The sequence below is a fragment of the Abramis brama genome (assembly GCF_963993115.1).
Source record: "Abramis brama genome assembly, chromosome: 5".
Taxonomy (NCBI): domain Eukaryota; kingdom Metazoa; phylum Chordata; class Actinopteri; order Cypriniformes; family Leuciscidae; genus Abramis; species Abramis brama.
In genome coordinates, this window is record NC_139967.1 from 1,880,295 (window position 1) to 1,896,211 (window position 15,917).

At 42.3% G+C, this 15,917-nt stretch overlaps 3 protein-coding genes across 4 annotated transcripts in view; 2 read left to right on the top strand and 1 right to left on the bottom strand.

The window, feature by feature from the left end:
• LOC311083523 (cytosolic phospholipase A2 gamma-like) overlaps nucleotides 1–15,917 on the bottom strand; it is a 251,611-nt gene that overhangs the window by 120,929 nt on the left and 114,765 nt on the right. The window lies entirely within an intron of this gene.
• LOC311083525 (cytosolic phospholipase A2 gamma-like) overlaps nucleotides 1–15,917 on the top strand; it is a 138,597-nt gene that overhangs the window by 74,149 nt on the left and 48,531 nt on the right. The window lies entirely within an intron of this gene.
• Nucleotides 292–15,556, top strand: LOC311083583 (cytosolic phospholipase A2 gamma-like). 2 transcript variants are annotated; one of them, XM_084115195.1, is made up of 15 exons: nucleotides 292–565; nucleotides 765–790; nucleotides 958–1,066; nucleotides 1,160–1,302; nucleotides 1,685–1,886; nucleotides 3,923–4,025; nucleotides 4,110–4,250; nucleotides 6,614–6,679; nucleotides 6,782–6,853; nucleotides 7,391–7,534; nucleotides 8,153–8,281; nucleotides 13,730–13,807; nucleotides 13,884–14,038; nucleotides 14,429–14,594; nucleotides 14,669–15,556. In XM_084115195.1, exons 2-15 carry the CDS (start codon nucleotides 765–767, stop codon nucleotides 14,857–14,859), a joined length of 1,725 nt encoding a protein of 574 aa, XP_083971321.1. In that variant the 5' UTR covers nucleotides 292–565; the 3' UTR covers nucleotides 14,860–15,556. The 2 variants fall into 2 exon arrangements, with proteins under 2 accessions (XP_083971321.1, XP_083971322.1); XM_084115196.1 differs by having other exon boundaries at nucleotides 539–657.

Consider the following 15,917-nt stretch of genomic DNA (forward strand, 5'->3'; position numbering starts at 1 on the left):
GAAATGAAACCTCATTGAAACCTCCACAGGTTTCCATTGAAACCTCACATCTTAATGTGGCTTAATGCAGATTAATGTCACCTCAATATGTCGAAATAACGAGTTATGTCGAAATAACGAGATAATATGTCGAAATAACAGAAATTATGTTGAAATAACAACTTATGTCGAAATAAGGAGACATTATGTTGAAATAACGACTTAATAACTGAAGGAGTGGCATCACATTATTATACAATATTTCTTGAGGCTATGTGAATGTTTATGTTTCTTGGACAGGTTTGAACATGTGGACTTTTACAAAATAAACTCTCATCTTACTGTTATTCTCAATCGATTTCAAATTTCTCCAAACTCCAAAACCTGCCATGTTGTTTAAACCTTTGTCTGATTGATAGGTTTTATTTTTTTCTTATCTCTTGCTTTTAATTACTTGCATAATCAGTAATTTGTAATGACGCACCAAAGACACCAAGACCTCAGATGGGATATCTAGACCTACAGAGTCCTATAAAAGAGCCTCTTCAGTCTGATCTGAGAGTCGACGGCTGCTGTGCTGATATTGGTAAAGCCTCAGGATTTTACAAGACTATACAGTAACAGCAAGTATATGTTTTAACGTTAGTTTTTAGTTTAAAGTTATCAAAGAAATATGAGGTATGACTAATTTTTATCAACCAACTGTCAAGATTTTCAAAAGATGTTCCCTATTAGTTTTGTAATGAAAGATTTTAACTTTAATGTTTGACTCTGTTGTTTTATAGATGGAAGGATCTAAACCCCAGGAAAGGTAATAATGCTCAGACTCCTATGATTAAATCTTTGCACTTCATTATATATATAAGTACCATATTGCGTCACAATTAACAGCTTAAAACTGGATAATTCTGACAATAACTTTTCTAAAATATATGAAATAGCAGTATAAATTCATCACTGGTCTGTCTGTCGTTGCAGTGAAGTGAGAATCGAACACTCTCTCAATAAGAAAGAGAAGGAGTTTGTAGCCAGAAGGAGAAATGATGTTCTACAAAGCCTGAAGAAACTTAAGATAAACTGCAGTGAGGTAATATTATACTTTGTTTATCTGTCTGGATATTTATAAATGGTGTTGTACCTGATGAACATCAATTGTTTGCTAAATCAATCTGCGTTTCAGCATGAGGTGCCAAACATTGCATTACTGGGATCTGGAGGAGGAGAAAGAGCCATGGTGGGTTTGCTGGGATCCCTGGATCAACTCCAGAAAACAGGTCTTCTGGACTGTGTGCTTTATCTGAGCGGAGTCTCTGGATCCACCTGGTACAAACAACACACACACACACACACACACACACGCACGCACACGCGCACGCACGCATTCACACACGCACGCATACACTTACTCACACACACACACACACACACACACACACACACACACGCACGCACGCTTACTCTCTCTCTCACACACACACACACACACACACACACACACACACACACACACACACACACACACACACACTCAGGCACACACTCACTCACGGACACTTACTCACACACCCGCACACTCGCTCACTCACTCACGCACGCTCTCTCTCTCTCTCTCTCTCTCTCTCTCTCACACACACACACACACACACACACACACTCACACACTGGTTGAATGTCATAAATGAGAGCATATGTTGTTCCTTTGAAGGTGCATGGCCTCCTTATATCAGGAGCCAGACTGGTCCACCAAACTAGAGACTGTGAAAGACAAGATCATCCAGAGACTCAGCGGTCCTGCAGTCAGCTGGGGAGATATTTTTGCTAAACTGAGAAAATATCACAAGGAGAAAGACATATTCAGCTTGACTGACGTCTGGGCAGTGATGTTCGTTACAGGTTTTGTGAAAGAGGTCTGTAACTATTCATAACACAACCCTCAATGATGTATGATCTTAAAGGAATAGTCTACTTAATAATTTAAATTCTGTCATCATTAGGGGCTTTCGCAGCGGAGGAACCTTTTCACAGTTCCTAGAACTATTAGCGGTAGTTCCCGGATGTCGGCGTGTTCGCACCGCAGGAACTGGGAATGATTTTAGTTCTAGGAACTTCTTTTGGAGGAACTAATTTACTCGTACTTCAGAGTCAGTCTAAACCAGCGCTATAGAGAGCCTAAGTCCCTCCCCTTCCGGTGGACCACCATGGGACCTTATTTCGGAAAAATATTGTATGGTAGTCAATTGCTAGAGACAACAAATATTTTGATCTCGTTTGAATTGTGCCCTGAATTACACATATGATGTTTGTCAATTTAAAAGATACATTTTAAAGTCAAGAATGTTTGTCAAGTTTGAAGAAAGTCAAGTCACAGTTTGATGTAAAACTGTTGAGGTATAAGACTGTGAAAATACGTAATTACAAAGACTACAAACCCAAAAGGCGCACATGCAACGTCATACCTTTTCTCTCAATGAATGAAGCTAACTTTACTGAAGCTAACGTCTGTAATTTTTTTTTATAGTCTTATGTTATAATCGTAACGTTACGCGGTCATGCCTGAGTGTTTTGTACCAGACTGCACATGTTTGTGACGTACATAGTGCGAGACGAGAGATGTAGTTCCTTGAGCGATTTTCACATAAAACTAAATGTTACTCTTCTGTTTTATGACAAACTGCGACTTTCTTGACTTTCATAATTATCTTTTAAATTGACAAACATCATATGTGTAATTCAGGGCACAGTTCAGATGGAATAAAAAGATATGTTGTCTCTCGCCATTGACTACCATACATATTTTTTCCGAAATAAGGTCCCATGAGCCGGAAGCAGAGGGGAGGGACTTAGTTATGGACCAATCACTGAATAGATTTCCTTATTTAAGAATATTCTCAGATGATTTTTTTCCGAAATAAGGTCCCATGACCCGGAAGCGGAAGGGAGGGACTTAGGCTCTCTATAGGAACTATCTGTGATGTTAATGTTCGCTGATTGGCCAAACGCACGTGAAACACCAGCACCCGCCAGTTTTTAAAAAGCTCTGTAAACACACAGATTATAGCCTGTATATTTACTCATGTAAAACAGTGATAGATGAATCTCTAAACCTTTACGCTGAGGAGAAAGTCCAACGTGACTCTGAGGGAACCAAGAGAAACATGATTATGTATTTCTGCTCAGCAACACTGGACAACAAACACACGCCATACGCTAATAACTCTTCATTACTGTCTACTTTCTAGGTATAACATTTCTATCTAATAATGTTTTAGACAGATTGTAAACTAATGAACATGGAGAATGTGAGCATGGTGAGCTCAGGGCTCTGGCGTTCTCAGCGCCGTCAAAATAAAAGTCACAACAACAATATACGTCTTATCTTTCAGAGTTCCTACTGATGAGGCTAATGCAACCAGGAAAACTTTCCTATGGGAACCATTAGTTCTCTGGGAACCATCCTGGCGGCCAGTTCCTAGATCTACCCAGTGTGAAAGCCCCTATTTACTCACCCTCGAGTTGATTCAAACCTGTATAAATTTCTTTCTTCTGCTGAACACAAAAGAAGATATTTTGTAGAATGACGGTAACCAGGCATTTGATGATGGACCCCACTGACTTCCATAGTAGGAAAAAAATATAGAAGTCAAAAGTCTGAGACCCTATTGAAAATCTGAGATTTATAAACGATTCCTAGTGTAACTGTTGCAGGCCAATGAGAGCTGTGTGTGTAAACCTCACTCCCCTGATCTCAAGATTAACAATAGAGACTGCGGTCTTTAGCTTTCCAGGCCGGAGACCCTGGATAGAATCAGAACGGGTAACGAGAACCGGTTACACTAGCAGGTGTTTTTCACTTGAGCTTGATTGTGACTGAATAAATTGTCCCAGGTCTCTCCTACACCAACATGATAAATAACAGCTGAAGAAATATTTTTTTCCTCTTCAGATAGACGAACACACACTCTCAGATCAGTGGAACCAGCAGAGTAAAGACCCGTTTCCAATCTACACAGTGATCGACAAGGAATACAAACAGAGCAAAGATGCAGGTAGGTGTTTGTGTGTGTGTGTGTAAGACATACAGAGTTACTGTGTTTGTGTCAGCTGTTATATGGATGTGTTTCTGTCTGCAGACCCCTGGTTTGAGATCACTCCACATGAAGCCGGTTATTCCCTCACTGGAGCGTTTGTGGAAACATCCAACTTTGGCAGCAAGTTTGAAAATGGCCGTAAGATCAAGAACCAGCCTGAGATTGACATGCTGTACCTGCAAGGTAACAAACTTTGTGACAGGAGAGTTTATTAATATTCATAATACCAACTTACATTCTCTTGATTCTCCGTTGTACATTGACCTGAATTAGAGAATAGTGTATAACAGATCAATAGTATCTGGGATTGATCTGGAGATCAGGGGTCTCATTTATCAAGCCTCTGAGAATTACTCACAAGAACACTGCTAAGAATTGACTTACAGTAAGAGTAAAACAATTCTTGGTTCAGAGCAGCTTTTAAAAGTTAGTTATCAAGCATCTCAGTTGTAATTTAAGTGAAGTGTAGGACTAAATCTTAAGTGTCAGTCTTGGAGATGATTCACAATGCTTTGCTGTGCCACAAATGGGATTTTGGATGACGACATAGTTATGGACAAATCACTGAATAGATTTCCTTATTTAAGAATATTCTCAGATGAATTTACATTGAATAGTGAAAGTTTACATTCAACACACATTTGACAATAAATAATTTTCAAGAGATTACGATACCGTTTGATTAACTGCTCGTCGTCAAACATTTCAAAAACATTCTTCCTCTCCTGAAAGATCTGCGCAGGTCTCTGTCTCCTCAGTGCCTTCACAAGCCCCTACTGGCAACTCCTAGACCTCTCGAGCTGTCTTAAATAACTGGGGGAGAAAGAGTGATTCTTAGCCTTAAGAAATGTGATAACTTGGTTTTATAATTAAGTTTGAAAGTTTGAAAGTAAATTTCATGAATTATTAGCACATAAGACTAAAAGGGCACTTTGAGAAGCTTAAATATGGGCCCAGGTCTGTCAAAACTGAAATATAAAGCATTAAAATTAGAAATGCTGAAAAATCATTAAAAAGCAAATTCACCAACACACTGAGGTGCTGCTTTTCAACATAAACCTTCTCATTCATATCTGTATTACGCATTTTATTTTAAAAATTATACATTTTTGTTTATTGTGAACACTGTTACGACCCTTGGCTCAAGGGAAGCAACAAAAACAAGGGACACACGAAAACCAAATTATAGACTCAAAAGTAATGTTTATTTAATTACAAAAAAAAGGCAACACTAAATAATAAAATGAAAACAATTAAAGAAAATAACAGTGTCTCTGTATTCATCAGTAAGGTCAGTGTGTAAAGCAAGATGCAGGGTTGAAGTGTAATGCAGTGTTGAAGTAGAAATGCAAATGAAAAAGGTAACAAAATACAACACAACCCAAGTCCAAAACCAAAGAGTGCTCCTCTCTGGTGAATTGGTGATCTCTTAAGCCACATCTAAGGCACGAACACAGGTGTTTCCAGTTGACTGGCAATTGAGGTGATTAGTGGGCTCAGGCATAGATATCATATAATAAAGGCTAGATGTCTCGTGCGCGCTGCTGGCCAATGGAGGTCGACGTCCGCACATGGCGGCCATCTTACCACAGGGTGCTCGCTCACTCGTAACATGGTGCATGTACTTTTAAATAACCATAACTTGCTCAATTTTCTAACGATTTTCAAACGGTTTGGTTTGTTATAAACGTCAGAGATGTAGTTATGATACTGCATACATATGAATAATTATAACAATGGACTTCCATATGAAAGAATTATAGCCACTTTAATAACGTTTGTAAGAAACCAAACCGTTTGTAAATCCGTAAATATTTCAGCGAGATAAGAGGATTTGTGTGCGTGCTGATCACTCACCTTAATTCATAGCTTCCCTGTGGTAAGATGGCCGCCGGTGATGCCGGAAGTGACTCCGCCTTAAGACATCTAGCCTTTATATGGATATCTATGGGCTCAGGTACCAACAGCAATTCCCAGAATCAACAGCAGAGGTCGTCACAACTAGCCTGGCTAACGTCAGACCTCGTCTCATTGAGATGTGGTCTGGGAATCACATGTTCATTTTCTCGTATTTGAGGCGTGGTTTACGAATGCCCAGAGCCGTTTATTGGGCGCTACGAATGTCTATCAAATGCGCCTGTACGTAGCTCATAGCCAATCGTTTCAATTATACCAGATGACGTATGTAGAGCGCCAGAAAGTCGACGAGGAAGAAGACGATGGGTCAGAGATTTATGTGTACACGATGGCGTTCAGCAAATATTGCCGTTTGTGCAAGACAAACATGAGGGTAGAAGGTATATATGGACACTCTACAGACATGGATCCATAGATATAAACAAACTGCTTCGGTGTGTCGCATAGACGTCGTCATCGTCTTGCTGCTCCTTCCCCGTTCTGTGATTGGTTCCCTTTTTGAGGGGAAAATCTGGTCCATGGTGTCCAGGCTGCCTAGCAGCGTGAATAAAATTGCGCTGCGCGCAAGGCAGCATGTGGAAACCCAGGCTACGTCACAACACTTTTAAACTTAAATGTGTTTTCTGCAGGTCTGTGCGGCAGCGCTTTAGCTGATGAAGACGAGATCCATAAATTCATCTGGGAAAAAATGAAAGGTGCAACTTCATTTGTTCTTAAGATTCAGTTCTGTCTAAAGCTGAGTCATTTCATTATCATGTGATAATTTCATGTAATTCTATTTGATTTCCCCCCCCCAGAGTTATTAAAGCATTTAAAAGATAAATCTAAAACACAACCAGAAATGATGATGCGTACGGAAACGAGGGAAGGTAAAGCATTTATTACATCTTTAATTTATTGACAAGTTGATTTATCTCTTGTGGTATATGCGGAAGATCATTCAGTGCTGTGGTTCCCAAACTCTGGAATTCTCTTCCTCTAACTCTTTGTTACAGTTCTACTATATACTCAGCTAAAAACCTATCTTTTCTTACAGTATTTCCAACCCTCCTCTGTTTAGTGTTCTGCTGTTTTGTTACTGTATATTGTATATGTATATATGTATGTCCTATGTGATGCATACTAATGCTTAATGCTGTGTTTTTGTAATCTTCTTGTACAGTGACCTTGAGCTTGCTTTATAAATAAAACATATTATTATTATTATTATTATTATTTTGTGTCTAATGATCTGTTCATGCTTCCTGCTGAGGAATAAAAAGTTAAACTCTTTACTGATGAAAAATAAAAGTGAGCTATAATGATGAGTGTCACCTTAAAACACCTGATATCTGAATGTCATAAATTTGGGGATGGAAAGCACTTGATATTCAAGACATTTTGCCCTGTGTTCATGTTTGTTCAAGGTCTGTTTTCTTCAGAAGAGTCAAACTCCCCTCCCATAGTCGAATGTCACCAGGTGCTCGTAGATCTTGTGGACATGAATCTCTCGGTTTTGAATGGCAAAGATCCGTCAGCTCTTGATGAATCCATCAGAACAGAGCTGAACAGTAAGATTACACAAAAGTGTGCTAGAAAATGTATCTTAAATGGCCTTTCAGCAACATTAAACTACAAACTAATGGTGCTTTTCCACTACACAGTACCAGCTCCCCTAGACTCGACTCGACTTTGTTTGGTTTTCCACTGTGTAAAAGTTGTACCTGTACCTGCTTCCAGGTACTTTTTTTCATATCACCTCCGGCGAGGTTCTGAGCGAGCTGAGGCGATACTAAAATGTGACGTGAAAACACGGCAGACTGCTGATTGGTCAGAGAGAATCGTCACAATTCACTGCGTCATCATTGCACGCGCCAGACGCGATTTCCTCCATTGTCCTGTGTGTGTGGGTAGCGGGTGTGTGTTGCGTAGAAGATTACGTCACGGCAGTTTCCTGCGGCATTGCTATGACGACCAGGTACTATTGTGGAGGTACTATCTGCAATGGAAAACGGAGCGAAAAGCTAGCCGAGCTGAGACGAGGTGAGTCAAGTCGAGTCGAGTTGAGCTGGTACTGGTAATGGAAACCGCCATAATTGATGAAACAGTAATATGCAAAACATCTAATTAACACAAGATACACAAACCTGCATCAGATTAAAATAACTCATGTTCTCCTCTTTTCTCAGAGATCTCTGAAGGCAAACATCAGCTGATTTATCAAACGGACCAATTGCAAGGCGCTGAAATAGATGATGCAAAACAATACACTGCGGATGTGTTTAATTTTTTGAGTCGTCACAGTTTCAAGCATTTTGGTAGGTTGACCTGTCTTTACAATGTGTTGATTTGTATAATGTACTTTTTGATTTTCTAGCCAGACTGATGAATAAACCTAATGTGCTTTACTGTAAGATTCCATAAATCTTCCAATAGCACCATCTTAGTGAAAAACAAATATACTAAAATGTATTTGGATTTATGTATGTATAAATGTATTTGTGCTAAGTATACTACAAACACATTTAAATATTTATTTGCTTAATAAAAATACCCTGCAATTGTACTTTTGAAATACCAAACTGGTATACTTAAAGCCTGCTAAACTGGAACAACTAATTTCATACTCAATGCACTTTTATTGTGAGGAAATAGTGCTAAGGTCTGAGATATACTTAAGTATATTTGATTGTGCTAAAGTGGAACAATTGTAAGTATACTTGAGGTACACTTTAAATATCGTCTCAGGTTACGACTGTAACCTATGTTCCCTGAGAAACAGGGAACACGAGACACTGCTTCAAATGAACCTAGGGGAATGCCTCAGGCGTGACAGGTGTCTGAAATCACTATCAAATCACGGCAATCACATTGACCAGCGACAGCCCGTGAATCATTTACGTGAATGATTAACGTGTGACCTGCAAGTATAAAAGGGCGCCTTGCAAACATGACAATCACCTTATCGTCTGAAGGGACTGTTTGGTAGGCAGGCCCCGAGGCATGGCAAGGAGACGCAGTGTCTCGTTCCCTGTTTCTCAGGGAACATAGGTTACAGTCGTAACCTGAGACATTCCCTTTTGAAAGTGAACTCGCACTGCGTCGAATGACGCTAGGGGAACGATATACCCACGCCGCCATGCTAAGGGGAGTGCATGCCAGGTGGCAGTGACAACTGTCAGAACCAGCAAATTCAAATGAAACGCTAGAACTACTCACCCTCAGGTCACACTGGGCTGTCAGTGACAGCATTCCCTACGGTCATAGCCCAAGCTATAAGCCTCGCAGGAAAGCCTACATAAACATGGTTAAATGAAATGCCTACCTGGGCCTGCACAGTGCCTGGAACCACAGCTTCCAATTTGAAGGGGTCCCTTCTAGGGAATGTGGCTAGGGAACCCGAAGGAACCCCAGCCAATCACTATTCAGGGGAAAGTACTCACCCCGAAATGCCACCAGGACGGCCTGACCTGGCGTCAGTACATAGATACCTAGTCTGGCCACTTCCTGTCTGTCCTAAGACAGAGCTTCTGGACACTTGCCTTAGATAAGGCATCCAACCCAAGGGACTGCGAAGCTGGCAGTGAACCACTCAGCCCGGATCTCAGAGACGGGTTGTCCCGGAGAGTATGACTCAGCATAGTGCTTTCCAACCCTTGCTAGCGAGGGGAGTTTCTCTACTTGATCCACGGATCTACCCAGTGTTTGTATTTCAAAACACTGAGGAGGCCTGTGAAAGCCTAAGGGCTGATCTAACTGGGAGGCCTCACGAGACTAAGGAGTCTGCGTGCTCATAGTGACCCTCGGTGAGGGAAGCACATGGTCCGCCTGGTAGGCAAACCAGGCTGTAGGCAGAAAAAGAGGTTCTGGGAGGGAACCAGTAGCAGAGAATGAACACATTAGTCGAGCCAGGGCGCAAGTTCGCCTTCAGCAGCTGAACTGATAGCAAGAGGCCACTAGCTTCCTGAACCCAGCACCGCTAGGAAACCACTCACAGGGAGGCCTGGTGAGGCCTATTACCTGATAACCACAGTCTGTGGGAGCTCACCTTCAGGGAGGCCTGGTGAGGCCTACTACCTGATAGCCACAATATCTGGGAGCTCACATTCAGGGAGGCACGTGAGGCCTACTACCTGAGAATCACAGCATGTGAGAACTCACCTTCAAGGAGGCCCGGTGAGGCCTACTGCCCGATAGTAAGTCAGGCTAGCTGTACAGTTGCTTACCCTTGCCTCCAGGGAGGCCTGGTGAGGCCTACTACCTGATATCCAACGTAAGTGGGAATTCGCCTTCAGGGAGGCCGGGTGAGGCCTACTACCTGATAACCATCTTAAGTGGGAATTCACCTTCAGAGAGGCTTGAGGAGCCTACTACCTGATAGCAACTGGTAACTATGAGCCCTGAGTCCGGGTGATAGTTCTAAGGCGGCCTGTTAAGGCCAGCCAGCTGGGACTCGCCTATCAGGGAAGCCTAGTTGGGCCTGCTAGCTGATAGCAAGTCAATTCTGCTACAAAGGTACACTGTTGGGAACCATACTATACCAACATAGCTATTTGGTCCAGGCACAGGCGGCCTAAAACGGCTAGCTACCTGGTAGCGGATGTACAGTATGTCCCACAATGTTGGGACTCACCTCTGAGGAGGCCTGTTTAAGGACTACTACCCATCAGTGAGTCAACTGCCCGAACCACCAAGGCCAACCACGTGAAGTAAGCTGGCCTACAGCGCCCTCTTGGGGGCTGCCCATTCAAGGAGGCCTGCTGAGGCCTACTACCTAACGGCGCAGCTTTCGTTGGCAGATAAGCTATTTAAACAGCATCTACAGCATCCTGGTGCCTAATCACATTGCCCATGGCAGTGTACTTCAGCAAGAGAGCTAGTACCCTTAAAACAAGGGGAGTACAACATACGCCACTCTGCCTCAACGGAGGCCCCAGTGACAGGGGCCTACCATCTGTACGCATGGGCGTCAGCTCATGGCAATGCTCTGGCTTCAGGAGAGCGTACTTCGACTAAAAACAAGTGAAGGCTAGAACTTTCCGCTCGACCTGAGCCATAGTGGACCCGAGCTGAAAGTGAAGTACTCAGACCTACCCTGTATCACAGGGGAATACTCCCAACCTCACCCTGAGGTTTACCAGGGTGTGGGCCTGCCAGTGGCTCTAGGGGTGACAGAAGATTGATCTGTGCCCAACCTAGGGGAGTGGGGCTTGTTTGTGAGCTAAACCACCAACAACCCAACGCTCAAGCGTTGTAACTCAGCGAGGTAAGTGAGCCTAAATTGGCGGCCCAGATCCGTATCTTAGTTCTGCACGGCAGGGTCGACAGACAGACCTAGTCTCTTCGTGAGGTTTTTTCTCGCAAGATGGCCTAACCCTGCCAATAAAGACACATTGTTGCCGGGGAGGCCTAATTGAGGCCTAACCCAGGATCTTTACAAACCATGCCTCTGCACCACACTGCATTAGTGTCGCCCCAGAATGCAGAGAAGGGGGCGGGCCTTGCCCTTACAACTCCCATGGGAGGAGGGTGTCATACAGGGATGTTAGAAACCTACATTCACAAAGTGAAGGGTCAGAGGCAGAAATGCTTAAGCAGAAACGCCTTCACTATCCCTGGCACAGCCTAGGCCAGCTATAGAGGCGGCCCTGGTGAGGGCCAGCCAACAAGTATAGATCTACCTGAGGGCTCGGAGGAGCCATAGCCCTACTAGAAAAATAGTTATTATATTTCATACAAAGGGGCTGCAGAATTGCTCAGCCCACTGAAAATCCAAACAGAGCTCAAGGGGGCGATGTACTCAGGAAAGAAGTCCAATGGACCCGTGGGCCGGACATAAGATCTATCTGAAGTTGTAGCGTCAGTCAAAATCAGGTAAAAAATCCTATGAGAGAGAGACCAACTACTCTACCCTGAGGTGGCTAACAGCCCAAGGGCTAACACAGTTTCACAACACAAGAGCCCATACAGCTGGTGCTTCTTCCTATAGTTCTAGCCACCTAAAGGGGAACTTCAGGGCCCTTAATAATCCAAAATTTACCTTACCTTATGACATTGACATGACCCCATAGCCCTATACAGGGAACGAGGTCTGTAGAGAGATACATTTTAGTATTTATTCAAAAAAATTACTCTTAAGAAGACCAGAAGTGTCGGTAACAGAGGAGAGGGCAGATTTCATGACCCTCTGAGGAGGTTATCCCTCACCGACGCTGTCGTTTGCTCCGGATAACCTCTCTCAAATCCCTCCTGTTGCGGGAATCATGCCTTTTCTGCGCCCTGCTCCTCCATGGGGGGTGTGCACGAGAGGTGACGCTGGCTCGCTGGCCCTGCCTATGATCCTCAGACCGAGAAGGGCCAGGTCCTCCCGCCTGCCTGGGCGTGGATCCGGATCTCAGCGGTATACAGGTTTAAATGCCGCTGAGCGCGCCTTTGCCTCCCTGAACTTCCCCACCACCACCTCTACGGAGGTACCGAAGAGTTCAGAGAGCGAAACCGGCGAATCGAGGAGAAAGGCCTTCTCTTTGTCCCCGATATCGGCTAGATTTAGCCACAGATGTCTCTCCGTGGCCACCATCGCTGCCATCGACCGACCGATCGAAGCAGCGGTTTGTTTGGTGGCCCAGAGAGCAAGATCTGTGGCACGGCACAGCTCAGCCACCGCCTCAGGGGACATTCCTGCCCCCTGGTCGAGATCCCCCAGCAGGTTGGCCTGGTAAGCCTGCAGCACCGCCTCCTCAGCCATCTCCTGCTCGTCCAGAAGAGCACTAGCTGTAGGAATAGTAGGCGAAAAGTCTTCCTCATCAACCTGCAGCTCGCCCTCGTCAGTCGTCAGATCATCTGAGAGGTTTACAGCCCCATGATGCAAGTCGCCGCTCTGCCTTGGCACGAGTGGGACCTGAACAACGAGGTCCAGATGCTGAACCCTCTTCACTCGAGAAGAGAGTCAGACGAGAGCAGAGCATTTTTAAAGAAAAGCGCTCACAGTTTGCACAGATGGCTCCCTCAAGAACCTCCCGTGCGTGCTCTTCTCCCACGCAGAAAACGCACAGTTCATGTGTATCACCCGGCGTCAAAAACCTTGGGCACGGGTTGGCACACTTCCGAAAGCAATCTGCCTTCACTGTACATTTCATTTTTATTTATTTTTTCTCACCGTATCTCTGAAGTAGTGTTCAAACAGACAGTCCCTGAAGATGATAAGATGATTGTCATGTTTGCAAGGCGCCCTTTTACTTGCAGGTCGCACACTAATCATTCACGTTAATGATTCATGGGCTGTCGCTGGTCAATGTGATTGCCATGATTTGATAGTGATTTCAGACACCTGCCACGCCTGAGGCATCATTCGACGCAGTGCGAGTTCCCTTTCGAAAGGGAACATGTTTTAAAACTGATATTATACAGCAATCATACAATCCTTATTAATAATGATATCAAAACACATTTTATGCATAATATTAAGAAATGTGCAGTGAGAAATAAAGAAATACTCCAAAAGTTGAATTATAATTTTATATCAGTAAGTATTAAGTGATATGTCAATAAATATGTTAATAGATTAAAAAAATAAAATTCACGGGTAACGAAAATGGTTTTAACAGACTGATGCCACAGAAGAACCTTTGACATCCAATCATGTACTTTAAATCTGAAGAATCTATCATGAAACATGTCTCCAAAGAACCGTATAGTCAACTAAAAACATATACAGAATATAAAACAGTATCAGAACCATTTACTGAATTTAAGAATTTGTTTTACAGATCTTTGGAAGAGTATTTTTGGATGCATGAAACAGTGGATCTGGGGAAGTAAATATGACTTTCTTCACAACATGAAAGGTGAGAACAGAAACTCATAGACGGATGCTAACTAGAAATTCATTGTGAATAATATAATAATGCTGTGATCCCTCAGATAAAGCAGTGCCCTCCACTCTTCCGGAAAGTGAGACGAGAGACTATGAAGATGCTGGACTATTGCTGAACTCCCCCTATTTCTCAGTGCTGAGAGAAGAGAGACAAATTGACCTCATCATTTCACTGGATTTCAGTGGCGGTGATCCTTTCATGGTATTATACACACAGAGAATTAACTCATAGTTAATTTAAAGAATTAAATCCCCTAGGAATCATAATTTACTCCCTCTCATGTTATTCCAAACCCCACGACTTGTTTCTTCAACAGCAGATTTTTCAGAGTTCAGACTAATCTAAAATAAACACATTAACAGATAATTTCAAATGCTGTAAAAAAAACAAAAAAACAAACATTTAAAAATAAAAGCATGGGTTTTCATCTAACCATATTTATTTATAATACCTGAGTGCTGTCCGTTAGTGTTCTCATTTATCTCAGAGGGGGTTTCTCATCCTTACGATTTTGGTGAATACTAAATTTAAACTTGAAATGTCTGTCCAACCCTTTTAATCAAACAATAATGTACTGTTTTTCTACCACAGACAGTGATGGAAGCTGCTGAGACGTGCAAGAAACTAAAGATCCCTTTCCCTGAGGTCAACATTCCTGATGAAGACTTAAAGAAACCGAAGGACTTCTATGTGTTCAAAGGCCAAAACACTCCAACCGTGATACACATCCCTCTCTTTAATGTGGTCAACTGTGGAGGCAAGTTATGATCTTACAATGTCCTGAGTAAAACAATGCAATGTTCTGATTTAAGTGTGTTAATGTTTCTTCAGATAAAATTGAGGAAAAGAGGAAGACATATGCCACTTTTCAAGGTTCTTACAGTGCTGAGATGATCACTGATCTTATGGAGGTCGCTGGAAAAAACATCACAAACAACAAAGACAATCTGCTGGAGCAGATTCGTCTGGCCATGAAAAACACAAAGATGAATAATAAATATCAGTGGTGTGCAGTGTTATGAAACTAGACGGCAAAGTCCTCACTGTGTGTTTTAATGTAAATTCCAGTTACACTTAATGTGGACACGTTTTTGACGCATGTGAAATGTGCATGAAAATATGTGGACGGAGCAATAGGCCAATCATTATGGGTTTTTTTTTCTGTTTAATGTTAAATAGTTTTTGCATGTTTCAGTCTGTTCATATAAACAGCTGATCATTAAAGATGCTGTATGTAACTTTTTCACTCTACCAAAGCATAAAAATTCCATAATATGTTTGCAGATATTTGGGAAACATGCTAAGTTCACATACTTGTTTCTCTGAAAAACACTTCAACAGCCAGTTATTTTACTTTGAAATGTGCGTTTCCAGGCTGGAATGTTTCTTTTTGTTTTGGTCTGTGATACTGCACGTTGCCAATTTGCCAATTTTCATTGTCCATCGCGCTCGTTCCCGTTGCGAGTGCTCAAACTGGCAACCCGAGTGAGCGCCGACCAGTCTGAGGAGCGGGAGGCGGGAGAAACCACGATCTCCAAGATTTTGAATGATACTGCAGTACCTGTTTCGACCACTAGCTGTCATTCTTACATACTGCACCTTTAATAATCAAATCAACCATAACACTACATAAGACTGATTTACAACTAGGATTGCTGATTAAAATATTGTATTACTTTGCTTCTGTTACAATTAATTAATAAATCATTCTCTACAGATATGGTTTTGTCCTGGTCATTTGATATCAAACAGCACAAATGCTCATTATTATGAAACTGATAGTTGTGGTCCTGGATGCTGATTGGACAATCCAGAGTTCAAGTGTACAATCTCATAACTCTTTATAATTTTAAGAGAGAGAGAGAGAGAGAGAGAGAGAGAGAGAGAGAGAATAAACCGGTCGCCCCGCCTCAAACTCACCCCATTGGCTAAATCAATGATGTCATGTCCCAGTCAGATGTTCAAACGAAAAGACAGGAATTCGGCTTGATGCTACCACTGGTGCATGAATTAGAAATAATAATAATAATAATAATAATAAAATACTAGAAATAAAAATACATAAAAAAAAAAAATTTCT

Bases quoted from the DNA above. Each gene is read 5' to 3' on its own strand.
- LOC311083583 (XM_084115195.1), top strand. From the start codon at position 765: ATGGAAGGATCTAAACCCCAGGAAAG. The intron at 791-957 runs GTAATAATGCTC...CTGTCGTTGCAG, and splicing joins GGATCTAAACCCCAGGAAAG to TGAAGTGAGAATCGAACACT. The intron at 1,887-3,922 runs GTCTGTAACTAT...TTTCCTCTTCAG, and splicing joins TTACAGGTTTTGTGAAAGAG to ATAGACGAACACACACTCTC.